This window comes from Phaethon aethereus, assembly GCF_964289735.1.
Source record: "Phaethon aethereus genome assembly, chromosome: 16".
NCBI classification, from domain to species: Eukaryota; Metazoa; Chordata; class Aves; order Phaethontiformes; family Phaethontidae; genus Phaethon; species Phaethon aethereus.
In genome coordinates this window covers 3,195,425-3,222,086 of record NC_138592.1, presented here as the reverse complement: position 1 = coordinate 3,222,086, position 26,662 = coordinate 3,195,425, and the positions used below count along the sequence as shown (strand labels likewise).

The 26,662-nt window shown below is 46.6% G+C and overlaps 1 protein-coding gene across 1 annotated transcript in view; it reads left to right on the top strand.

Annotated features, from left to right (window-relative positions):
- Positions 1-26,662, top strand: part of COL9A3 (collagen type IX alpha 3 chain) — a gene marked incomplete at both ends in the record, with an annotated part of 39,762 nt that overhangs the window by 6,293 nt on the left and 6,807 nt on the right. The window contains 22 exons of the mRNA XM_082007027.1: positions 188-259; positions 1,053-1,106; positions 5,624-5,659; positions 6,261-6,284; positions 6,796-6,849; positions 7,507-7,560; positions 8,311-8,352; positions 9,721-9,777; positions 11,495-11,548; positions 12,031-12,084; positions 12,630-12,683; positions 13,437-13,490; positions 15,168-15,221; positions 15,650-15,703; positions 16,007-16,060; positions 16,696-16,749; positions 17,511-17,555; positions 18,516-18,569; positions 18,926-18,979; positions 21,885-21,938; positions 22,664-22,735; positions 26,254-26,289. Of these exons, the coding sequence (XP_081863153.1) occupies positions 188-259; positions 1,053-1,106; positions 5,624-5,659; positions 6,261-6,284; positions 6,796-6,849; positions 7,507-7,560; positions 8,311-8,352; positions 9,721-9,777; positions 11,495-11,548; positions 12,031-12,084; positions 12,630-12,683; positions 13,437-13,490; positions 15,168-15,221; positions 15,650-15,703; positions 16,007-16,060; positions 16,696-16,749; positions 17,511-17,555; positions 18,516-18,569; positions 18,926-18,979; positions 21,885-21,938; positions 22,664-22,735; positions 26,254-26,289 (1,140 nt within the window). The remainder of the gene's footprint in view (positions 1-187; positions 260-1,052; positions 1,107-5,623; positions 5,660-6,260; positions 6,285-6,795; positions 6,850-7,506; positions 7,561-8,310; positions 8,353-9,720; positions 9,778-11,494; positions 11,549-12,030; positions 12,085-12,629; positions 12,684-13,436; positions 13,491-15,167; positions 15,222-15,649; positions 15,704-16,006; positions 16,061-16,695; positions 16,750-17,510; positions 17,556-18,515; positions 18,570-18,925; positions 18,980-21,884; positions 21,939-22,663; positions 22,736-26,253; positions 26,290-26,662) is intronic.

Sequence of the window (26,662 nt, the reverse complement as noted above, 5' to 3'; positions counted from 1 at the left end):
AAGCACTGAAATGAATTTAGGATTTGGGTATGGATTCATGGCAAGTTTCATCTCTCTGCAGGCATTTTTCTGTGTTGCGTGGTGTAAGATTAACACATCAACATCAAATGAACCTCTTGTCTCTTGCCTGTACGCCACATTTCTCTTGTTATTATGTTAAAAATAATTGCCTGCTTATCTGATTTAGGGGCCAAAAGGTGCTCCAGGGAAGCCTGGAGGAGCTGGTGAAGCCGGATTGCCTGGCTTGCCTGGAGTGGATGTGAGTATTTTGTCACCTTCTCTCAGATCTTTTAAATATCTCACATAGATGTGGGTGTTTTCCCAAAATGTCTCATCAACTTTCTCTGTACCTACTGGAGATGCAAAGTGTGTCCTGGATCTACATGTGTCTTGCATATCAGGAGAAATTTTTTAGGAGTTGGAAGCATCTCTTGAGTGAATTAAGGAGTACGAGAACAATTCTGAGATGCATAACTGATAGGACTGCACTCTTACAATGAAACATTGCAGTTCTTCAGAGGTGCACTGGGCAGGTCTGCAGACATACAGGCATCAGTCAACATTTCTGGAACAAACCCATTGAGCCTCAGTTCAGAAATCCAGTCACACTTACTAGCCGAGGCTTGCTGATTACTGGGCTGCGATTTGCCCGGCAGCTCTGGACAGGCAACTGCATACAGTCAAGTTTTCCCAGCTTACCAACTTACTGCCGTGGTAGCTGAGTCTGGGTAAGGTTTTAACCAGCACATTTTCTTCTGCATCAGGCAAGAAGCAGCATTCAATCAGCTTCCACAGCTAAGCTGCAACTCAGTAAACCCCAGTAACAAGACTACTTGGTGGTTTTCATCCACACTTACAATGCACAGGGAACGGTACTGATGCTGTCCCTTCTGGTCCTTTCCGTTGTGATTAATTACAGAGAGAAATAAAATGGTTAGGCTTTCCCGAGAGCTTGGCATCCAGATGATTTGTGTTGGTGACAGTGACAGGGACTTCCTATAACTCTTATTGTTGTAGTTCTCTTTTCACATTTACCTTTTTTGGTTTTACAGGGTTTAACAGGAACCGATGGCCCACCTGGCCCAAACGGGCCTCCAGGAGACCGTGTGAGTACCACATTAGATCCCAAGTCCCTTTAAATGAACATTGTCACCGATTGTGTTGATGATTTCTAATTCCTTTGTAAATTGGTGATGTTCGAGTGTCGATGACGATGGCTTATTTATCCATAAACCCTTGCAGGACACTTGGACCCTTGAAATTAAGCTCCAGATGGCTTTTCATTAGGCAGGGCATGAGATCTGTCTTTCTTTCTCATGGCTTTGAATGGGCTTGGATAGCCTCGGTGATGGGAATTGCAGTGCAGAACAACTCTGGTGATATTTCAAGTATCTAAAAAGTTCCTTGAAGCCGTTGACAGACTTAATTACGGAATTTATCGAAGTGAAGCTATTTTGGCCTTTATTTGCAGTCTGAGTATGCAGCTCTGTTATAGTTACTGCTACTGTGTATTAGCAGTTTAAACTTTTGCCTTTTGCTAATTCTGGGGCTGTCCATATGGTTGACATTATTAGTTGCTTTGGCATAGACTTCCCCAGCCAGCGTAGCAAGAAATGAGTATTTTCTTGCTTCCTGCATATTACAGCTCTGCTAAGGCGCACTACAGGGATAGAGAAATGACTGCCTGAGATGTTACAGATGTCCTTCAGATCATCTACAATGGCGCTGGAAAGGCACTTGGGCCACCTTATGACACTAAACATGAATGAGCCATTCAGCACAGATTTTTATCCAGTATGTCTATTTTCCTGCCTCCCAGCATGGAAAGAAAACACTTGTATCTACAGCTAATTTATTAGTTTCCTGAACTCGGGGCTACAGTGATGGGCCGAACACACATCACAGTGTGCAGAGGTTAAAAAAGGTTCAATATATCTCAATAATCCATTTGTTGCCCTAAAGAATTACTCAAAGCTCAAAACTCTGTGAGCTGTTTCAGTTAAAGGGATGAGTGATAGAGCTGTGTATCTCTGCTGTGCTCTTCTTCCTTTCCTACGTGCGAGGCAAAGTTCGCTTGGCCAGTAGGAAAGTTGAGTGGCAGGACCCAAGAACCTCGGTCACAGCTCCAAGCCTCCGTCCATTGGCACTGCACTGAAAAACATCTCCTCTGCTTTTCCTCCTGCCCATCTTTCTCCCCAGAGATCCAGGGCTGCAAAATCCTGACCACTCTCGGGCAGTCTGTGGCAAGTGTCCAGCACCTTCTGGGACCTGATCCCTGATTTTTGAAATACGGAAGTTCAGGACCACACACAGAAACTGTGAGCGGTTTTGTGCCCCCGTTTCATGTTTGTTTGGTAGCATTCGCCCATGCCCACTTAAGCACACAAGCTCCTAGTTTGCAGGGCAATGGAGCAGATAATTTCTGGGCTCAAGAACTTCCTCTTCAGCTGTTTAGTAGAAGCCCACAAAGGCTGTTTTAGCACAGTTGCTGTAACTACGGGCTCTGATTTCATATGCTTTCCCATGTCTCATAACTCGAGCCGTCAGCATGGGGCAAACCTGGGACCTGTTGTCATTTAGGGGAGCTTTTCAAGGTCAGTGGTCCATCTGGAAAATTGTTTTAATTGGTCTAATAAAAGCCTGGAAGAATTAAAAAACCTGTAAATCTCCAGCACTCTAAAAGAACAGCATTGTTAATCTGTCTGACTTTCTTCTGCTCAACTTTAAAAACATATTTCAGTCTCCCAGGAATCACGGAAATAAGCAGGTGTCTACTTACCGTTGTGGGATTGAATTCATGCTTAACACTATGACTTCTACTGAACAAGCATGTTTTTCTGAACTGGAGTGTCTGAGAGCGAAGGTGTTTAGCATATGGAAGTGGGCTCACGGAAGACAGTTTTTAGTAATACATTATTGCTAAACTTTTTTTTTCCTCTATATGCCACGCTTCATCAGTCCAACAGTGATTCATGTCTGACCACAGACATGTCTGATCACAGAGTATTGTGAAGGCAGCATATTAAAATGTTTTTTATCTTAAACGTTCCCATCGCTATCAGCATCCATTAGCTTTTCTCATGGTTCTGCTTACAGACCGATTAGATCAAGCCTACTTGTTTTTTTCAATTAAAAAAAATCCTTTATTTTTAGCCAGGAACGAGCCGGGTTCTGACCTCGGTGTGCTAGAGAGTGGAGTCTTTCATTGGAAAGTTTTCAAAGGCCATTTTGAAGTTTGGTGCTTTACACTATAAGCAACAAGGAAAACATAATTATTCATCTTTATTTATGAATGTCATATTAATCAAGTATTTCCTATGCTCTGTAGTTGTATATTCATAAAGTATATTACTTTAAAGTGAAAAATTATGGTGAGATTGTTTTCTAATCAGAAGAGAAAGAACATTGTTACCAGGAGAGCGAGTTGAGTCAGACAATGTTATTAAAATTGAGTTGTTAATTTGAGTCTCTCCTTTGAACTTAATGGAGTCACATCAGCTTGCTCAGGGACTTGATGATCTTTTACTGTACCGGGAATGTTCACTGCTGCATGCTGCACCTTACACCCTCAAAGATATTAAAGTTAAGGAGAGTGAGGTGCCAACGCTTGGCACTTTGAGTACTCTGCCAACCTTTCGGCACATCGGCCAAAGCAGAAAGGGTCTATGGAGCTGCCTTCAGTGGGGACAGGATTAGGGTGTAAGTCAGTAGGTGCCAGGAATTCAATGTTTTCTTTATGGGAGGAGATCCCAGCTTATCCCTTACGACCATCAGTAGTGGTAAGGACTTCAGCCTAAAGAGAAAAGTGACTGGAAGAAAAGCAGAATAGCCTGCAGCAAGAGGAAGGAATGAGCTGACATTTGCAACGGCGTTGATTTTTATTGGATTACAGTCCTTTCCTCACAAGACTGCTCTTAATGAGGCCTTGGGTCCTCAGTATCTTTCTCGTTAAGCTTAACGAGGGAAAATATTTCTAATCTCCTTTGGTACACAGTACATTAGGAGAGGGCTGGAGTCGTCCCTGGGATTGCAGTAACCAGCAGTGTGTTGGGATATTTTCCAGGTCTGCCCACCTGCCTCGTTCTCCTGGTCCTAGGTGTAGATACCATTTAATCCCAGCTCAGGACATCATTCCAGAGACATTTCTGTGCAGCACTTTGAGAACTTTTGGAAAACAGGTTGGGGCAATTGGGCCGGCGAAAGGCTGAAGAAGCCTCATGCTGTAATCGCTCCTCGTCCCCTGCGCAAGGAGAGGAGGGTTTTGCTGGCACTCGTTTAACACAGCCATAGATAACAACATGGTTTGTTCTGTGTTTAAGTCTGTCACCTTCTTACTATTTTAAGTTCTGCCTTCATCAGAGAGCAGTATGAGCCGAGAACACCACCAGTGCCAGTGGAGAGCTGTCTGCGGCGGGACCTTGAGGGCAACACGGCTCTTCTGCAGCTCCCGAGTGTCGGCACAGCTTAGAGAAACTCACTGCGAGGGAGGCGTCGGTGCTGTTGAGCAAACTATTATTTCATTTATCGTTCACCCCAAGTTACACTGGCATCGCTGCACCTCCACCGCTACTTCTTGTTTTTTCCTTTCCGGTTTTTTTTTTTTTTTTGCTTTTTAAAAGGAATGACAAGGTTGCTCTGCTCCCATCAGCTGCCTGCCTCTGCTTTTCTTCTCCCTGTCGCAGCAACATCTGTTTTCTGAGGAGACTCTCAGGCCCAAGAGCATCAGTCAGCAACGCACACTCGGTGTCTCTTGGAGATACCTTAACAGCTGCAGGCCAAGGTCAACGCACCGCACTGGGGGGGGTTTTTTGTTCATTTTTATATTTCCATTCACTTTGTTTCAGAATTACTACCTGTAATTATTTTTAGTCTAACGGCCGATGTTGGCATCTTTGCAAGGCATCAAAGTGATTGAGAAGGTCTGTCTGTCTAATTCAACAGGAATGTAACAACTTCAAGAATGACTTCATTCTAGTCTAAGTCATAAGATCACCAAACTCTAGTCAAGCTTAAGAGTAAGAATGCAAATTGGTAAAAGGAGATTGGGGATTTGCCAAGGAAAGCTAGAAAAGAGGGAAAAGCTGCCAAATCTTTGTCTTTGCTTGAAGGGAAAATGTATGAATTAATAAAATTCACTAGAACGAGTCCAAATCTTGTAAATAGTTTCAGATAATTTAGTCATTGGATATACAATGTAAATGTATTATGAACGAGAACATTTCAAACAGATGAAATTCAATTTATGAATATTTAGATATCCATGGAGACTAATCTGAGGCCAGCTGTGACTTGCAGAAATGTCTATTTAGTCTTTTTAGGAGCAGCTCGTGTTTTAGTTTCTACTCTCTCGACCAGCAAATGGCGAAGAAAATTACTGGGCCAGTTCTGAACATCCATCTCTACTATCTTAAAATGTTCTTTAATCAAGTAATTAACCAGGAATGACAGAATCATGATCCATAAATTTCTGTCCTTATATTTGTGAATTCAGCTGAGCATCTCGAGTTGCGTGCTGTTTCTGTACGACACTGCTGGAACTTTCAAGCAAAGACTGGTGTCGAGGAGAGCAGCCCTTGGTGTCTGTTTTATTCCTGCTAATTTGCTCCCTGTTTTATTCCTGTAGGGTGCATTAGGACCTGCCGGGCCACCTGGACCTGCCGTAAGTACCTCCTAGACCCGCATATGTAAAGACGATTGTGCCAAAACCATCACCAAGACAAGATGGCAAGTCTCGTTTCCCAAACAAAGGGATCAAAGCCTGAATGAGTGGAAAAAATTGTTCAAAGTGTTTAAATATGTAGGTATGACCTGTTCTGGTAACACACGGCCTGTTCTTAGTCTCCGAGATGTTAAAAGCAAGCCAGCTTGGGATAAAGACTAGCATATCAAATGCTATCAGGTGATTAGACATTATCTAATGTCTAATAAAAATGAAAAGAAAAAGAGGAAAAGTAGATAAACTGGAATGTTGTCTTCATAAATGTCTGTGTCCCGCTATCACGTCACCATATGTGGCTTTACTTAGGGATGTCTCGTAGGTAGCAGTTGATGTAAAGGGAATACAAATTATTAGAGGCAACAAAAGGATTCATCAAGACTCCAGCTCTGATTGCAAATTACAATAACTGGGGGCAGAGGAGTGCTAAGGAAACCTAAAAGAAAAAAAAAAGAATAAGTAAGCAGCATTTTCTGAGGTACGCTTTTCTTCCTGTATGTTCTGCTTCTAAGTGATCTTCTACTGTTTTAAATGTTGTTTCCAGGGCAAAGGACTGCCAGGACCTCCCGTAAGTAATGAGGCTCTTTTTTGAAAGAGGTTTAAATTATTGTACTAGCTTTATTGGATGCTCTGACTGTTACAAACCCACGCCAGGCCTCGGGTGCCTCTCGTGTGCCAGGCAGAGGGATGTGGAGTCCTGCAGGTCAGCAGCAGTTTTTGCGCTTACCCTAACCCCAGGGAAGCCGGCACTGATGTAAATTCAAGGTACAGCAGCTTTGTAATTGCTGGAAGCGACCAATTCCGGGGCAGCTGTTGTCTGGTGGGTTCCTGGGGCATCTTGGAGCTGCCCTGTGTCGGAGGGGACGCAGATGTCGGCAACGTGTGATGAAGACAGACGTGTGCTCCGCGGGACGATGGCGCAAAGAGCAGGATGCGCGTGGGCGAACCGATCGTCTGGGTGCAGCCTTGAGCTCCTGCGGGGGGATTAGGCAAACGAGTGCAGCCAGACTGCTTGCCGCCGGGCTTTGGCAGCTGTGTGAGGTTGCCACAGATGTAAGGCTCTTCTCTCTATTCAACAGGGCCCTCCAGGACCCAGTGGGCTCCCAGGTGGAAATGGATTTCGGGGTCCTCCTGTGAGTTTCTCCTACCATTTGATCCTCATTCACTGAACATGTGGCCACAACCACGGAAGAATGAGGTTCATTTCTGGTCTCTTACCCCATTCTGGAAGTATGATGTGCAAAACACTCCAAGGTCTACAAATGCCCATGGGCAATGCTATTCCTTGTATCAACCTGTTTAGGGTCACCCCAGTCAAACAGTGCAATGCCAAAGGCTGCAGTGCTTGCAGCCGTACCTTCCTTTGCCAAGTATGAGTAAGGACAACCAAGAACAGAGGTCACTTATCAGCTGGCATGTACTTGCAGCATCCTCAGAAGAAGCAACTGAACAGAATGGGTCTGATCTGAGAGAGCCCATTGTGCAGACACATACCATCATTTTTGAGTGCCCACAGCTCCACTGGAGAGGTACAGAGCCAGTGGAAGCAGGGATGTAGGTGCAGGGATATGTTCTTCTGTCCTAATCTCTATACTTCTGTGTGCATCTTCAATTCTCTTTGCAGTCATAGAAGCCTCTGCAGAAAAAAAGGTGCAGTTTAGTTCCATTAGAGATATCTTGCCCCATGTTCACAAATATGCAATGGTACTTGGTAGCCACCCTTCCTCTTCCTTTGCATTTTCATTTAAATGATTAAGAAGGAAATTCTTACCATTTTTCACTCTTTTTAGGGACCTTTTGGTCTGCCAGGATTCCCAGGGCCTCCTGGACCACCTGGACCTCCCGTAAGTTGAGACTTGCAAATAAATGTGAGAAAATTCCTACGGGGAGTCCAGAATTTTCTTCTTTTGCTAGAAGGTGCATTTTATTTCCTGCCATTGCCTTGAGCGCTCCCTTTCTGGGCTAAGTTTCAGCAGACCATGAACACTGTGCCTGAAGGAGAGTGGTGTCTTCTCACTGGCTGCGCTTTCGTGTGACGATTATCTCCTGTTCGTTATTTGTGCTGTGTGGGTGGAGGAACCCAATGACCTCCAGGCTTTATGGCATAGATGGATCACAGGGTGGGCTTCCTGTTCTTTCAAGGTTTATATGATTGCTTGGGTCATGATTTGTTCTTGTGGGGACAGCCAGGGGGGCTTGAAACCAGCAAGTCTCAAGTTTGGGGTTTGCTGCGGTATCTCTGGAGGGTTGGAGGGGTAGGGAGATCTTTCCCAGGGAACTTCCCTGGCCCGAAGGAGGCTCAGGCACAGCTGCTCTTCTCAAATTGCTGCCTTCATCACCGAAGGCTCAAGGCTTTTCCCCAAGCTCATTTGTGCATCTCCGGAAGATAATTACACCACTGACATGTCTGTTTTGAGGACTGGTGCTGCTCGTAACACTCTGGGTTCAGGGGCTGCATTTTACGCCGTGGGGATGGGTATCTGCCTCGTGCCGATCCAGCTGAGCTGGATCTGTAAAGTGCATTTTCTAGAAATTGTATTTCCTCCTGGTGTTTGTCTTGATGTATTTAAAAGACCACATTTCATGAATTGCAGGGTCTTCCAGGCACCCTTCCCGATGGCGGTGGGGACCTTCAGGTAGGTTTTTCTTTATGTAGCATGAAAATACTTTTTGGTTTAATCCTTGATGTGACTTTTTGTTGGTATACTTGGGGGACTGTCAGATCATTTAACTGTTCAGACCTGCGGACACGGGTCTAACCTGCCGTATTGCAGAACGCCTAAGTGTTGCGTGCCTATTTACAAGACTGAAATGTTCTTTCAAGGAGGTAGATATGCTAGTGCTGGTTTTTCCCTTGATCTTTGCTTTCCAGTTTGCTTTCCAAAATGCAGCTTTTGCATACATTCTTCATTTACAAAACAACTTGAGCGTTTGGTAAATGACAACAGCTTTTCATGCATCTGTTTCTAGTCCTGCTTTGCAAGAGAAAAGGTCGTGCGTGTTGCACTGTTTATTTCCAGGGATGGTGGGACTGCGTTCCTGTGGGCATACGCTTTGTTTAGACTTCCTTCCTTACGAGAAAGTCTTGATTCCTTCCTTTCAAGGGAATGAAAGGAGTGTTAAGTCCGTGAACGACGGAGGTGACATTTCCAGGTTTTGCAGCTGCTGTTGTGACGGCATCTTTCGTTTTCTCATTGGCGCGCCCCAAAAAAGCTCAGAGTCAGTTTAGGTTGCCTTATGGCAAGTCACGTGGAAGTTAATAGAAATGATGCTATTTCTGCAATTTTAATTTAAGTTACCCTGTGGAACATACTAGAAAATTAAATTCCTGCTACAGAGATGTAGCATGTGGTTTTATTAATAAACAAAAACAAACCCAAACAAATGAAAGACAAGCTGCAGCAGAAAATCTGGTTCCCTATTTATAGTTTTTAGAGTGTGGCCTTTTAAGCCCCATTAAATTTCCACGCATGTTCTAATTTGTTCCTAGTCAAACTAGAGTTCCCACCAGTGGCTTACCGATACCGAGACATGTGCAGATATCAGCTTATTGGTATTTGGGTTAATTTTTTATAGGATCCTTTCTCATGAACTCTAATGCTTGTCCTTGTTTCATTTAGGTGAGTTGTCTAACGGAAATCAATAAGGGTTAATGAATGCGTAGAATTAAATATGTTCCTAATGATTTACAAGATACTTATCCAGCTTCACGGGGGAACTGTGGTTCCACTGTCAGCCTTCAGATTTCTTCACAGGCATGCTCAAAGTGAAGCAGACCATTCATAAATCGTTATTTTGTGAGTTACGAGGGGCCTGAGGACTTTCTGAGGACCTCCTGCCATAGGGAACTGCCAGTGAATACATTATGCTATGAATGAATGAGATTTAGTGGGTTTAGAGCCAAAATTCACATGACCTTTTCTCCTCTCCCTAGTAATGAAACCAGCTTCCTTGGATGCGCTGTGTGTACTTGATAAACCAAAGAGTGTTTCTGTTCCTTGCAGTGCCCAGCTCTGTGCCCACCGGGTCCTCCAGGTCCCCCAGGAATGCCAGGGTTCAAGGTAAGAAAAACACCACCTGCAGATACAAGGGACTGTCTCCCAAAACAAATACCACTATGAACCCCGGGGATTAAACTGGTTTATGTACACTACACGTCTTCTGTAGGCTCCACACCTCTCCAAACCGGCCACGCATTTGCCTGGGTTTATGCTGTTGAAACAGAAAGCCCCTAACACAGCCAAATATGAGACAAGAGGAGGGTGAAGGACCCGATCCTGCCCTCCTTGCACGCCGTTCCCACGCCCGCAGCAGCATCTGCTCTGCCACTGACCTCCGTCCTGCAAAGTGCCAGCAAAGTGTGCCAGCGCTCTCCCTTCACCTTCAGCAAGAAGTTTTCCATACCTCAAGTACCTGCCTGCACTTACGGGCACATCGCTTTGCGGCTCCATCCCTTGCAGGATTGCACTCTTTGCTGGATGGAAGATTTAACTATGGCCATTTATTCCCACAAATTAAATGTAACCCTTTGCTTAGGGTGAGCACAAAGATTAAAACGCTGTGCAAGCCTTGCAAGGCGCAACTGTTGAACAGGAGGAAGCAGAGAGCTGCTTTCAGAATTCAGAGAGCTGTAAGATTTTTATTTATTTATTTATTATTATATCTATTTATTTATTATTCACCAGTTTTTAAATTGTGCTCACAGACCCTATACAGAGAGATACATATTTTACGGCAGCGAGACACAACTTGCATGATTAAATACAATTTAATTGCCATTTTATACCTAGTGTAGCACCAGGCAGCTTTCTGTTTATGTTGTTTGATTCTGGTAGGGAAATTTTAGGTTGCAACCCTCAGGAAACCTCACTCAGCAGTTAAACATCTCCTTTTCTGGCCCCTCCATGATTCACACGAATTCTGTGCAGTAGGTTACACTCCAGCAGTGAGCTGAAGTAATAAGTTAGCCGAGATTTTTTTCTAGCAGGATTTAGCAGAAGTTGGCAATGGGTGGAACATCTTCTGGGAAATGCTCTCAGTTCCTCATGAACTGACCTTTTGCAGGTCTGTTTGGTCTCTGAACTGAGTAATAAATACCATTAGAAATACAGAATCTTTAGGGTATAACTATTCAAAATTCATAGCTTATGAAATGGAAAAACCCGTGAAGGTCTCAAATTATGATGCAAATGATGCACAGGACCTTTTGCGTGGTGAGGAATAACATCTGCCATGGCTGAAATTAGTCTGGGTCTCTCCCACAATAACAGGAAGGGAGCCAAGAAGCAAATTGAATCTGAGTTTATATAAAAGATTTCAGTGGGACGTGGATTTCATTGCAAGCTGTATGATGCAGACATTAAAGAGGACTTCAACAACCAAGGGAAGTTAAAGATATGGAATGGGGTTTTCAGAAGGACCTCAGCCCCATTTTCAAAAGTAATGGGAACTGAGTTTTGGTCCCTGACCAAAATTATTTGAGAATTGCATGCGGAGACCTGCAGCCTAGTCTCACTGCAAGTCACTCTTGAAAACCAAATCTGGGCGTTTCCTGAAACTAGATCAATTCTGACACGAGGATACCTGACACAAGAATGGTGCATGGCTAATTAACCCCAGAAGTGACCTCCGTTCACAAGTTTACAGCACATGTGTAGATTATTTTCCCAGTAAGTCTTTTGTGTTGTGTGGGTTTAAGTCTTAACAGCTCTCTCACAAAGTTTAAATTTTGAAACAAGGCTGTACTGGAATGTGAATAATTGGAGCTCTTATTTCTAGGGACACACTGGTCACAAAGGAGAACCTGGTGAAATAGGAAAAGAAGGAGAAAAGGTAAACTTCAGTGTAAGGGAGATGCGGGAGGATTTTTCTCTTTAAAAGCACCATAAGAAATGGTTTCTTCAAGAAGACAGGGAGAAATGAGGCAATTGGCTGAGCAACCAGGAGAAGTTACTATGACTGAAGTGCATTGGCTTCCGTTGCTCTGCATGTATGACTGTGTGCTAATTCTTCAAGAAAATTCATCTTCCCATTAATCGCAATGTTAAGATCAGTTTGATAAGTTAACGCCTATTTCTTCACATGCAGGGATGTCAGCTCAGGAAAAAAGTCCTGCATTAATCACTCGGGTAAATTCTGACTGATCAAGTGTTTTTGCACGTAGAAGAAACTGCCTGTAAAGTAGAAGCAAATTCTGAAGCAGAAATCTGAGTGGGAGGGAGCTCAAGGAGGAATAAGATGGGAAGGTCCCTGGCGTGGGGTTGGCAGGCTCATGCTGTCTCACCCTTTGTGTAATTATGTTTTTTCTCTTCCAGGGCAGCCCTGGCCCTCCCGGTCCTCCAGGCATTCCTGGCAGCGTTGGTCTGCAGGTAACACCTACTCTTCAGACCAGTTCCCATGACTTTTTTACTGGGAAACTCAATGGTGCCATCAATCATCTTGCGTTACACAAGCAGCTCTTGCCTCTGCATAATAACAGATACGAAAGTTGATGCTGGTGAAAAAACAAATCGTGCTGGTTTCACGGCGCTTCAGTTCAGGTCCTGCTTTTGGTACCTCACCTTGGACGAGACATCCAAGTGATAGCCGCGGTCTTGCTGGTACTCCAGTAGAGCCCTGGGCGCCTTTTGGGTGGGTCTGAGGCTGTGCTCTGGGCTGGCTTGAAGGGCCTGGCGGGTGGGCTGGGAGAGCAGGCGCTCTGAATGCGTGTCTGCGTGGGGCATCTCCGCTGCCACTTGCTCGGAGGTCATCACCGAAGGGGAAAATGTCTTGTTTGTGCATCAGAAGGCTGAGCTTTCTGATGCTCTTCACTGTTTCGTAATGTTTTCTGTGTTGATGAGTTGCTACACCGTGCTGTTCTGCCATTTTGTGTTTAACAGTGATTGGGTTTTAAGTGATTTGTTTTCTTCATTAGGGCCCAAGAGGACTAAGAGGCCTTCCTGGTCCAGTGGGTCCAGCCGGTGACAGAGTAAGAAAAGCCTTCTTCTGATTCTGCCCCACGCTCCCCAAATTTTTCTGGTGCGAGGTCCAGGTGGCATTTGTCCTTACTGGAGACCACTGGGGAACTTGTAAAGATGCAAAGTGCAGCTCTTCCCTGAGCCGCTGCCAAACAGAACAGCCTTCCAAAGGCAGGAGGAGTCCACATATGTGAGGGATTGACAGGATCAGGCCCAGTCTTGATTTAAACGGACCAGAAGGATGAAGTGCTGCCCATGCAGGACTGACAATGCAAAAGAATCTTGCAAAAAAACCTGAGAAACGTTTCATTTCACTTTCTGTTCTGTCTTTTACAAGAAAAAGCCAAAGAATCACTGATGGACAGATTTTCAGGACATGAAAAGTCTCCTCGGTGAGAACAGGGTCAGTCTCCAGCTCATCGTGGCTTTGGACTTTTGCCAAGATCCCTTGACCATTGCCCTTGAGGCTGAATGGTTTCGAATTTGATAAAGTCATGCATTTATTTAGGAACAAGTGTGTTATCAAGATATCGAGGCCATGAATGATACCAGTGTATCACAGATATAATGGTGGGGAGATCTGGAGTGAAAAACCTGCTTGTTCAGAGGGGGATCTTTTGCAAGCCTCTGCTGCGGGCTAGCAAGAACTATGGGGTATCTTTCCAGGGCTTTGTGTGTTTTCTTAGATTGCAGTATAAGGTGGGGATACTGTTACTTCACCCTCTGCCAGTCACAGCATTACAGTGATGTATTATTCTTTGCAGGGTGACATTGGTTTCAGAGGACCGCCTGGGATCCCAGGACCTCCAGGAAAAGCTGTATGTATCTATTTCTCAGCATCTCTGTGGCCCTGCCTTCCATGACCAAAGCCTAAAGTTTATTCTTCCTGCACTAAACTCTTTGCCAATGAACAGGAGGGGTGTGCTGACCATCTCCATCAGATTATTCCCTTTGCTTTTTTCCCTCCAGTTAGAGCAATGTTATGTCACCTGACCCAGATCTTATGATGTCTTTGCCTCAGTTGTGCCCCATGCCAGAATAAGTTCACCACGTTTCCATTGCTCTCTGTTCCTCACTGTTCTTCCCTGAGCATGAGCAGCTGTGGGCAAGCACCTGAGAGGGGCACCTGTGTTGTTCTTGGGAAGGAGAGTTTTGAGGAAGAATCAGTAAGTGCTAACGTGAACTTACATCCTTTGAGCCTGGTCTATTCCCAAGTGTCCACAGCTTGCAAGGACTTGTGCTACAAGCAGAAATAGTTCACAGAATCACAGAATCATTGAGGTTGGAAAAGACCTTTAAGATCATCAAGTCCAGACATCAACCCAACACCACCATGCCCACTAAGCCATGTCCCAAAGTGCCACATCCACACGTTTTTTGAACACTTACGGTGATGGTGACTCCACCACCTCCTTGGGCAGCCTGTTCCAATGCTTGACCACCCTCTCAGTAAAGAAATGTGTCCTAATATCCAATCTAAACCTCCCCCGGCGCAACTTGAGGCCATTTCCTCTCGTCCTATCACTAGTTACTTGGGAGAAGAGACCAACCCCCACCTCACCACAACCCCCTTTCAGGTAGTTGTAGAAAGCGATGAGGGCTCCCCTCAGCCTCCTCTTCTCCAGACAAAACCACCCCACTTCCCTCAGCCGCTCCCCATAAGACTTGTGCTCCAGCCCCCTCACCAGCTCCGTTGCCCTTCTCTGGACACGCTCCAGCACCTCAACATCCTTCTTGTAGTGAGGGGCCCAACACTGAACACAAGATTCGAGGTGCATAATAGTTGTGTATTAAAGATGCAGTCCTCATCCTTTTGCAGAGCGCTGGGGTGAAGTGTACGAGAACATTGAACCTGCACGCTTACCTGTGGGCAGACTCCCATACCCTCTTACTGTGCCCAAAGATGAGACCTGAGCTGCATCTGCGGCGTTGTGGCCTCTCTAAGAGCATTCCCCACTGGCCTGCCACCCGGTCTCTCCTTAGGTGGCTAATATGGCACCTGCTTTATAGCAGGCACCTTCACCTGCCTACAGCAGCCAACACACCACAGTCTGCATTGACCTCAAGGCAGTACCACCCTCTGGGGACCCCTTCCTAGTCTTTGCAATTATAGAAGAAATTAATCTGAAGTAAAATAAAATGAGGTGCTTACTGTCCACCAAGCGTTTAATTATACCAAACAGGATCTAGACAGTAAATATTAAAGTTTTTCTCCCTCTCTTTCTAGTTAAAGAAAATGCTCCATTAAATGAAGGGGAAGGTGGTCTCTGCCCCGAGGGATTGTTGGCAAAGTCCCTGCTGCAATTCATCTGCGTGTCAGGAATTACAGAGTGTAACTGAGAAAGTACAGCCGCGCTCCTAGGGAACGCGTACGCTCACGCCTCTGCTAACGCCAGCAAACGGCAAAAACAACCTTCATCACTTACACCCTTCAAACACTAGTCTTTGTCACTGTGTGATGAAGATGCTTAATGGCTTTTCCTCCTCTGTCATAGGGAGAACAAGGAAACAAAGGACCTCAAGGATTCAGGGGGCCCAAAGGTGATACTGTAAGTGCAGTAAAACACCCATCTGCTGAAATATTGGACATGACGTCTGACGGGTTTATTATGGCTTGTCCCCTGCTTGGTTTGTTTGAACGGGAGATGAAAGGGGTGAAAGTATTCCTCTCAAAAATGAGATGTTTAAGTCTTATTAAAGACTAAAAAGCCTAAGCGCTTCTTACAGTCCAGGGCACAGGGTTCAGATCTTACATCTCCATCCCTTGAAACGATCAAGAATTTTCCCAGGTGCTGCAGACAGCATGGGGCCAGTTTTCTGGTGTGTCCTAAAAGAACCACCATACCACTAAGAACAGGACAGGAGCCAGCACAAACTGAACGAAATGCCCCTACAGAGTTTGAGTATTATCTTTGTTGACTGATTGTTGTTAAGGGTTGTGTCCTGGGATAATGCAGGATTTATTGCTGATTTCTAGGGTAGACCTGGACCAAAAGGAAACCCAGGAGCTCGTGGACTCATAGGAGAACCTGTAAGTCAATTAAGTAAGATGCAAGTCTCGCTGTTGTTTAGCTTGCAGAAGATGAGATAAAACACAATAGGAGAAATCTTGCATCTTACAGTCTTCGCTATCAAACCTCTGTTCTGTGGGTCCGTGTAACCTTCAGTGTAATCCTCGTTGGACCAAGCCCTAGTTGTACTGCTGTTCTTGAAAAATCTCCCTGTCTTCCAGTACAACTAGAGTTGGACCCATTGCCAAAAGGTTCTTTGATAATGTATTCTGCAAACCACAGAGTCTCCTCATAATCTTAACCTGCATCATGCATGGTTGCAGGGCATGCCTGGCAAGGATGGACGGGACGGAGCTCCTGGACTCGATGGTGAGAAGGTTTGTAAAGTCCTACTTAAACACTGCAGGAAAGATTTCTGTTACTGTCCCGTGTGTGTTGCAAAGCCACTGATGCTTGTCAAGAAAAAGCACGGCTGCAAAGCTTTTGCTTCTGAAGAATTTTCCAGTAGCATAACTAGTGAAGAAGAGTGAAGTTGCTTCTATTAATTAATCCCAAGGAAATTCCCTAAAGAAAGAAGACGCATATATGGGCCATGCACATATGACCTAAGCTCAACTGTGTCCCTATACTTAGTGGTTCCTGTTGGCTGACTCTCGGCCTTCAGAGATGCCTTTTCAGAGCTGTTGACAGAGACATCTGTTTATTTTAATTGCCTGTAGACAAAGTGCTGTCAGATACTAGTTGCCTGGTTTTTGAATGGTGATCCCGCAGGAACATGGACCGTATACTTCCAAGGAAGGCTGGGAGCAGCAAGGGGACTAGAGAAACACCTGGGAGCTCTGGGCACCCGGTATCCAGTGGGTGCCCACCTCCTGTAGACACATCAGGTTCTTGGTCATGCGTATATGGGGAGGGAGAAGATTACAAATGCCGCCTCAGGAATGTGTCCCCCACCTGTGTCAGACCATTTTCCAGCAGCACAGGGTCTCTCCTAACCTCTTGATGTCCGCAGGGTGATGCAGCTCACGTGGGTGCTCCTGGAGAGAAGGGGCCAAACGGACTGCCTGTGAGTATGGCAGCAGGACCCGTCACCTTTGGGGTGGCGCAGCACCTTGGCCCGCGTACAGAGATCGTTCCTGGGGAGCGGGGAGGTTCATTTTGCGCATTGTCTCACAAGGGGCCCCATTTAAGCCACGAGGAAATGCACTGTTCCCACCGTACAAATGGGAGCAGTGTACAGGACAGAACGGAAAACATCTGGAGCAGCACCAAATACTGATACAGTAATACCGTGGCCTTTGGCCGCTCTGGCTCTGCCTAACATTTAAACTTGAGAGGGATTTTCTCTTTCACATCCCAGTGACGTGCATCCCTTATGCAGGGACGCAAGGTCTAGGATACAAATGACCATAATTCAACAACAGCCTGAGCTCTGTCCCTGGCTTACTAGTGTTCATCGGCAAAATGTTTCTTCTCTCCAGTCTTCCAACTATTTACATAGAGGTAAAGTATTCCTTTCCTCCTGTCTTACAGAATATTTTGAACACCCCTGGAGAGAGGTTTTTGCTGTGCAAAATGTTGCTGCTGCTGCTCTTTTTATATATTCCTCCTCTTTGCTCTAATTGTCGAGGATTAGTGTACGTAGAGCGGCAACTGCAGCGAGCAAGAGGGAAACTGAAGTCGTAATTTCCATGTTGGAAGCTGCAGAAATGTAAATCTTCCATTGCTTCAAGCAAACATTGCTCCTTGTACGTCACATCAGACCAGAATAACAAATTTAATAACTTCACTTTCTTCTGACATTGCTTTAATTTTATTTTTTTTCAGGGACTGCCTGGAAGAGCAGGTACTAAAGGCTCAAAGGGTGAACCAGTAAGTGAATCTCTCTATTGATGGATTCTGGTGCGGAAGCTACTAAACTCGTCACAGCCAGGCTTTTCAGCTTTTGGGGCTTGCTGCCCACAAGTAGACCCTGGGAGGACTTACCCCGAAGTGAGGGTGTCAGCGCTCCGGCCAGGGCTGGGCTCTCCTGGCGGTGAGGAGCCGGCATTAGGTGTAACGACCGAGGTGGCCCCGCTCTTGCCGAGACAGCTCTTGCACCTGGTTCAGTGAAGACACAGCAGATGCACAGAAGAGTCCTCAGTGGTTTAGGAAACCTCAGAAGGAAGCATTCACCCTTTTGTCAGAGTCCCAAGAGCAGGCTTCATCTTTGGGAATCAAAAGGCTGAACATCTGCAAGCAGGAGCAGAATTATCTCATCTTGCCTTTTGGAGACTTGCCCCCCACCTCGGGAAACTTCCACAGAGCTTTAATTTGGCACCTACCTGTGCGAGGAAGAAAATCCCAGACAGACCAAAGCAGTCCAGCACAAAGCTGTTCTGGAAAGCATCTTTTTTCCTGTGCCTCTCCTTCCTTTCTGATCTTCCCCCTCTGCGCCTGCATCGTTATTCTTGCTAATCCTCATGCATGAGAGAGCACTGCAGGAAGACGGTTCTTGCACAAAGGGGATGGAGAAATGAATGGAGGGGGGTGTCCGGTGCATGCCTCCAGCAGAGCATCCCTGTCCCGCTCAGTCCGAGACGGGATACGGTATCCCTGGGGCTGGCAGCCCTCCCTAGTCACTGGTCCCAGGACAGGACATACGGCTCATCTGTTCTTTAAATGTCCATTGTTTAGGGTTTTCTCTTCTTGGTCTTAAAACTGTAAAAGTTTAAAGCTGTTTTCGTTTCCCAGTCGAGGTTTTAACCCCCTCCTCCATTTGTTGCTCTGGGTAGGACAGAAGCGAGTCTCCGGAGTTACGCCCTAACCAAGCCTTCGCTTTCTCCTCTGCAGGGCAGTCCTGGAGAGATGGGAGAGGCAGGTCCCTCTGGAGAGCCAGGCATCCCTGTACGTATCCTTTCCCCTTGCCGTGAGCTCTGCTGGGAGTGTGTTGTAAACCAAGCTGTGAAGCTGACGCTCCCGTGCCGCTTCCCTGCACAAATAAAGCTTTCCATAACGCGATGGGCGCCGCGCGCCCGCGGAGCCGCGCTGGGAGCTGGACGGGTGGACACCTCCGTGCGCACGTACTGTGCTGCAGCAGAGGTCAAAGACGGGTGACGTGACCTCGCGGATGGGGCAGCGGGGCAGGGAGCTTGGGATTGAAATAGCCCGGGATGCGGGAATACGTTCTGGCTCTGCAGGGGGCTGGTAAGGGTGGACTCGTGGCTCCGAAACGGCATGGCTGACTTTGGTGTTATTACCAGGGCGATGTTGGCATTCCTGGTGAGAGAGGTCTGCCGGGACCCAGAGGAGCAACCGTAAGTACAGCGCTGCTTGTAAATCCCGTAGATACCAAAATGGAGTTCGGTACCTGGGATTACGTTCTGGGTAAAATAAAAGGCCACGTTCTCTCTTGGTATCGTCTCTGGGGAGTTTTGGCAGCAGAGGAATGACCCCCCGTAAGTGGGACAGATGCTGCTCTCACCGACAGCTCTGCGCGCATGCGAAGCGCTTCCTCCCGTTCCGTTTGGCAAAGCAAGCCGCGCTTGTCCGAGAGGTTTGTGGAGCTGCTGCAGTTGACGGGCGAGGCTGGGCACTCAGCGGCTCCCGCCAGATTAGGCGTAAAAATAAGGTTCAGCTTGTGCTGAATGGGAGTCGTTAATGAAGCAAAACTCCTGTTAAGCTACTGCCATGCACGTGGGCACCAGCGCGTGAAACGGGACGTCCCTCCCCTCCTGCGCCCTTTCCCCGGAGCAGCGGCGGTTCGCTGCAAAACCTGACGCCTACAAGCAGCACAGCTGGGAAGCCTGCGCGTTGTCACGGTGAACGATGGGGCTTGAAAAGTTTGTAGACCTGTTGGGAATCTCTTGCCTTTCTCGCACGTGGCTGCGTGCTCTTCCCAGCTGTTTGAAAGTGCCCCAGAGTTCACGACCGTGCGGCGGGTGCGCGGCCAGAAGGGTCCTCAGGTGGGGAACCTTCACAGTTTCCTTCTCCCACCCAGCGCTGCACCAGCGTTATCTTGCTGGAAGCCTGTAGGTGTGAGCCCCTGGGAAACGGAGCCCCATAGACGGCTCGAGCAGTTTTCGTTTTTACTCTGTGAACTGACAGTTTTTTGAAACTTGTGGGTTAGAAACCTCAATGGAGCATCTTGTTCCTGCTTTCGTCGCATTCCCTGCATCCTCTCAGAGCCTGAGAAATAAAAAGCTGCTGGAGCTGCAGTGGAATCCAGAAGATAACTGCGTGGCTCCCTGTGGTGTCCCTGCTGAACAGCAGGGAGAGTAATAAATGAGATCAGGAGGATAAAAACCTGATTTTGTTTGCGCTACTGAAGTGCTTATATTTTGTCACTCCCCAGCTAGTGCTGCCGTTGTGGTTGGACCTGACCTTCCAGTGCTTTGGCTGGGCTTTTCTTCACCTCCTAATCTCATTTTGAAATCAAAAGCCTACAGCAAGTCTAACGTGATTTCTGCTACGTGCCACGTGCAAGAAACTGAACAGTAGGAGGGTTTATTGTTTGTGAGCAGCTGCTCTTTAAACTTCCAAGGAGAGGGAAATCGGCCTTAGAAATAAACTAAATTAATAATGTTTGCTTTTATGTCTGCAATTTCTCATCAAAAATAGCTGGCCTCACAAAAGGTATCATATTATTATAGCCAAAAATCAAACGCAGTCGAGCTAATCGCATTGGTGCAGACCTCTGCCGTGGACGCAGCAGCAGATGAACCCGTGTTTATTCCTAACCTGGGTTTCTAATTTCTGATTCGTGTCATTAGAGTCCTAATTTGTATGACATGTAGTTAAGCCTGGGCTATTCTAAGAGAGTTGCAGGATTCATCTAGCGTTAAGACTGCTTGGCTCAAAACAGTTTGGCTTTGTTTATCAGAGCACATCGAGGGTTTCTTCCGATTCAGAGCTGTCGGGTTCTATCGGGTCCCACCACTTTGAAAGGCACCAGCACAGCAGAGTCATTTTTGGTGCAATTTAACATAACTTTCCTAGAGCTCTGTATTTATAACTCTCAAAGTTCCTTACTGAGTTACGAGCAGAAAACAGAAGTGGAAACGGTAACCACAGAAATACCCGAGCAGTTCTTTAGCTTTATTTCAGCGGATCGGCTCCTTCTTCTGGGCAGACCCTGGTTTCTGCGCAAGGTTACGGTCGTGCTGATCTCGAGAGCCCGGCAGGGATGGAGGCAACTGGTTTAGATTGCACATTGAGTCATGCCTCACACGAGGATTTCCTCTGCGTGCTGACCAGAAAAAATTGTGAGAGACTGTGGATGTTCAGATACCAGGGAGAATTTGTAGGGCTAGCAACTGGGGGAAAATACTTAGGGAAAAAATAGAGAAGCCATTTTAACACAGGGCACCTGCGCCGCGATCCAGCAGAGCCGGTTTCCTGGGTACGCTGGGCAGCCCGTGCTGACTGATCCTCTGCCTGCAGCAGCCAGTTTGAAGTTTATTTATGTCCCTTAACGCTACACCCAGCAGAAATGGCTGTGAAAGGAGACAAAGCTGAAGTCCCACCTTGTGAGAGAAGTTTGCCTAAGGCATCTATTTCAAGAAGACGCTTTATAAAATGGGATTTAGGTTCCTAAACTACTTAGGGTTTTTTTTCCCCCCAAGATCTTTACTGCATATGTGATTTTTCTCAGTAGAAAGCAACAGAGACTCCTGATGGTAATGTTCATGTTCTGCCTAGCGAGCTGGGCTCTTAAAAGCATCTGCACTACCAGCATAAGACGTTGCCTTTTTCTATATTGCAGGTACAAAGTATGTCCAAGCAGGTGGACACAGTTGCCATTTTTCATGGCCAAGTGCATGTGGCACATGTTTTACAGTAGTTTCTTGTAGAACTGGATCAATTAAAAGCATAATACTGGGATTGCAGATCCCCTTTAATGTATATTGTCTACGCTTTATCATGCTACCTCTTTAAACTGTCGTTGATTTTTACTGCTCAGGACTTCGGTGTGTCATTAAGCATCGATATGTACGAATAAGCGTTTTTGCTAATAACACCACCACTATTAATAAAGCCCAGTAAGCCCCAAGCACCACTTCACAGGGGTTCCTCGGGTGCATCGGCAGTGCCACGGGGCGAAGCGTGCAGCAGGACAGAGCCGCGTGCTCACTCCCTGCGAGCAGCGAGCCGCTTTGACCGCATGAGTCGCGTACCTGGCGCCGAACACTCTCCTTACCAAAGTTTATCTTTCTCCTTCAGGGCCCACTTGGTCTTCAAGGCCCGACGGGAGCCCCCGGCGTCAGAGGTTTCCAGGTTGGTATGCTGACAAGGGTAGGTTAACCTGCGTGGTGCTTTGGCCGGCCGCTTTTCGGCCAACGGCTGGCAAGACGGGCGCACGATGGCAACGAGCGGTAGGAAGAAACGCCTTTCCGGTTGCCAGGACCAGAGTCACACAGCGCAGCAGAAAAAGCACAAGGCCAGAGAAGCTGCCTGCTGGAACAATTTGTACTTAGTACTTGTTTGCAAAAGAAGGGTTTGAGTTTGACCTAGGTAAAGACACCTTAATTTCTCCTTGACATGGACGCTCCCAGCCTGTGTGTCTTCAGTGAACTCCTCCTCCCTTCTGGTGCACCAGGGGCTCTCCTATTTCCTCCTCCGCTCTCCGAGGGAGCGTTCACCACCACCGTCTGCTCCCCAGTGAGACTGGCCGAAAACTGGCGTAGGGTGCTACCTCCCAGTTGGGAGTCACAGGCGTGATTTTATTAGCGCAAGAGCTGGGCCAGCCGAAGGCTGGAGCACTTTGGCAGGGTGGCTGAAATGTGGTGGGGCAGAAGTCGGGGTGAGCTGTGCCGACCAACGCAAGCGGTACCAGCAGTCAGCGAGCAGCCCCCAGGTCCTGGGGAAAAAGGAGAGAGGAGATCTAAGACAAATGACCTTTCTGAACACGTTACGGAGACTGGTGAGCTTGGGGACGTCAAGAGACGCAGGGTTTCTCGGCAGTTTAAACTGTAGCTCTTTCTTTTCTGTTTTCCCAACAGGGTCCCAAAGGTGCCAGTGGGGAGCCTGGCCTTCCTGGTCCAACTGGAATTCGTGGAGAGTTAGGTGACAGGGTAAGGAGAAGACATCTGTACCAACTCCCGTTTGGGAGATGTGACATTCGAGCGTGACAGGCCCCCCAAACGCGGTGTAGCTGATGTCACCCCAGCAAACACAAGCGGGCTTGGTGGAAGGTGGGTACGTCGGCTGTCCCGGTCCATCCTCTGAGGCTTCTGCGTGCCCGAGAGGGACCCCACGGCAGGGAGCAGGTTTCGTGCATCCTGTCTCCTCTCTTCCTGTCCTTGTTTCCGTTTCAGTTCAGGAACTCGCACTGGTTTTAGACAGCATGGGTTGTTTACAAGTGACTTTGGGATCCTATTCTAGCCAGAATAGACAATTATTTTGGTTTTTTCCCTGCTCTGTATGCTGATTTCACCAAAGCCTTGCTCCCCATGAGCACAGGAGAGCCGATTCGCACTTTTTTGTTAGTCAGATGCTTGATTAGGGTTTCTGGATTTATTTTTTTTTTAATTACTGTTTGCTCAGTGATTTCTTTTTCTGAACAGCAACACACCTGGGCCCCACACCTCAGAATAAATGCAACTTTTTATTTAAATTAATTCATTCTCATCTAAAAGAAGCCAGCAGGGCAAAGTGAACGACATTTGTTCGGGGCTTGCAGGGGAACAGTAGCCGTGTGTTCGCCGGCTTCCTCGACTCCAGCTTTAAAGTTTCTGTGTAAGCGATCGCAGCAGCACCACGGGGGTTTCACAATGGCCCTTCTGTGCCGGCTCCGGGCAGGTTTAAAAAAGCCTCTTGGAGGGACTGTGAGCCTGGAAGCGGAGAACAGGAGGGTTATTGTGGAGCTGCGGGGTCCTGACTGCATTCAGGGCTTCGCTGCGGTGAAAAATGTGCGTTCGGAGGGAAAGAGGCCCCTGCACAGAGCAGCCCGGTATCCAGAGAGCTGCTCCGAGCGGAGAGAGGGAAAATGTTACGCTTAAAGCCAAAAAAAAAAAAAAAAAAAAAAAAAATCTAGGTTTTATTTCTGTCTCTGAAGTTAAGCGTTACTCCAAGATGTAATTGTGGGTTGTTTCGTAACACCCCAGCTCGTTAACCGCTTTCCCCAGGAAAACATGCAGGTTTGGGTAACGCTGGAGACTTTCCACCCCCCTGTGTGCAATGGGCACTCAGAGTCACTTCCATCTGCCCACCCACTCCCACCGGTGTCGGTGACAGCCACGTGTGCCCATAGTGCTCCTCCATGCGGGCAGCAACAAGGGCTGTTCAGGCGATCAGCACTGTGAATTTCCACGCTTCTTTATTATTGGGCACAAGATTTGGGCTGGGAAGACCCTAAAACCGAGTCTTTGTATCTTAAACAAGCAGCCTTTGGTGCTGGGGGCACGGACCAAACGGCACAGCAGGTACTGCCCCGGGTTTGCTTTACTGACCACGCAGCCCGCTGGCCCTGACACGTACAGAGAGGAGAACTGCAAAGAGGGGATCAATACACTTACACCATCCCGCTAACCCGTCCTGCTCTCCTGAAATCAGTTGTGGGTTTTTTTTCCTTTGGGGGAAAAAAAAAATAATAATAAAAATTCCTGCGAGCCTGAGTTAACAGGTACTGATGTGCTTTTTCACAGTCCTTGGACTGAATGTGGCCAGCAATATAAAGCAGCATATCAATAAGTTTATTTTCTTGCATGAAAAATCCAGGAGGTTTAATGCATTTGGTCGTAAGACATAAAATAGCATTGAGACAATACATAAACCATCTTGTTGGAGCGGGATATTGGGGAGAGGAAGGATTTGACTGTTACTGCTGACTGTGGTAGTAATAGGTAAATATTTTTTCTAAGCACTTTTATTAAGATCAAATTCCTGGGGATTCTGAATGCCGGCAGCCGTCTGGGGCAGCGTCTCTCAGCTCCACGCTGGCATCACTAGATGCTCGGTGAAAAAAGGCAGTTGTGTTTCACTGAAGAGTGACCCAAATGTGAGGACGGCTGGTGGACGTGGAGCTGGTGGTCCTAAAGTCCTGTCACTTGTTGCTGCTGCTAGGAATTACTCCTGCTGTGAATTACACAGTTTTGCAGGGAAATCTTTTGGGCTTAAGCTTTTCTTTAGGGGACTGTTCCTGGCAGGACGCAGCGTTTGGTGGCTAAGCTGTGCTTTATCGTCATAAACTTTCATGGAGCTTTGGGACTTTCTGAAGCTGGAGGTATAAATCTAGATGATAATGTTCAGAAAAGAATATATCGCCTTTGCCATCGGCAAACATAAAAGGGGAGTTATAAATAGCCATAGCCATTCTTGCATTTCCACATTCCATTGTCTGTTTTGACGAGAATTATTTTTTCTTGAATAGAATTTCCCCACCCCCTTTTTTTAACTTGTTCAGTGCTTGACTTGAACAAAATGACATGCCCTGATTATATGCGTTTGTCCTTCTCTAAGATTCTGTTCTGCTGAGCCATCTCCAGATCTAGTTATTAAAAAAAGATCAGTTTGCAGATGCCGGATTGATGAATGTGCTGTAGAAAGCCTGTTTGAAGGACATCTACATTTCCCATGTAGATTTTGCAGTAGAGAGAAGATTCTGGGGTACTCCTGAAGTCCTCGTTGGCTCTGCTAAATGGACCCAAAGTCACAAGAGAGGGCTGACAGTGCCTCACGTCCTCTCTGTGAATGCCAGGTAGATAGAGTTAAAGTTGGAAGGCTGCCTGAATTATTCCTAGGGTGACAATCAGTTCATCATCTAAATGTATTTTATGCCTGTGGCCATGAACCTCAAAGTCAGGAGCACCTAACTCTGGAAAACTTGACAGTCTAATAAAGCCTTGAAAACCCATCCTGGCTCTTTGCCCCGGTGGTACAAAAATGTTCTCGTCCATTTTATACCATGAGTAAACTCAGTCTCATTCTCATATCTTCAGGCGTGAAAGGCAGAGGTCGCCCACCAGTCTCATCCTGGACCTCATCCTTTAATTTGTGAATATGTAAAATTGCTGTTTCAGTCATGATAGTGAGATGACAATGATGAAAAGCAGAAGGGCAGAAGCAAAACGGAGTTCCTGCCCCTGGGATGGATAAGAAAGATGACTTTTGTGAGACAGGTTTTAAAGACTAGGATTAAAAGCACAGAATTAATTTTAGTTTTATTTAGGAGATTGAGGAGGATGGTATGAAAAAGGCCAGTGCAGATAACCCCTGTCAGGCAGTGCATTGCCCAAGCATGTCAAGAAGGTCTGTCTGGTCTGGTTGGATGAGGACTTGGTGGGCAGAAGACCACCAGGCCTGAGCTGGGAGGTGCTGCTTGGTCTGGCAGCTGCTCTGCGCTGTAGGCAAGAGGCCTGAGAAACTGTCCTACAACACAAACCGGTGACTGTAGAGAGTGCTACAAAGCTAGCAAGGATGCTTAAAATCTCTTCTTGTTTCTAAGAAGTATGAATAAGATTTGGTCCCTCCTACTTGGCAGTTAGGAGACTAATTCCCAACCCCTTGCTGAGTGAGTGCATGTCTGACCGCACCAGGAATTCACAGGAAAATTACAGTTTGAGCTCATTGGCCTTCTTTTACTTATTCTTAGGGTCCTACTGGTGTTCCGGGTCCCAAAGGTAACCAGGTAAGTGAAGCTGCTCTTCCTCCTGGGATAACTTTCATGCTGTAGTCAGCAGAGGCATTTAAACCGTACCTTAGGTGCAGCCTTTGACAGCACAGCCTGCGTTTCCTTCCCTCAAATGAAAATATTCTCTTCTCAACCTTCAACCAATATTCTCTTTTTCAAAGAAGGACCAAAACCCTCTTTGGTCCCATTTCTCGTGTGTTGGCGAAAGAGATGTAGTCTGTGCGGTCTAATGGAGGCACAGGAAAACGCTGCGATAGAAATGCTAGACTCCTGCTGTTTATTTTGTAACCACAAGGCCTGCTGTATATGAGCTCCTCGCACCATCCTCCTCCCCGGTTAAGTTTAGAAGTGCAGCTTTTCACTAAACATT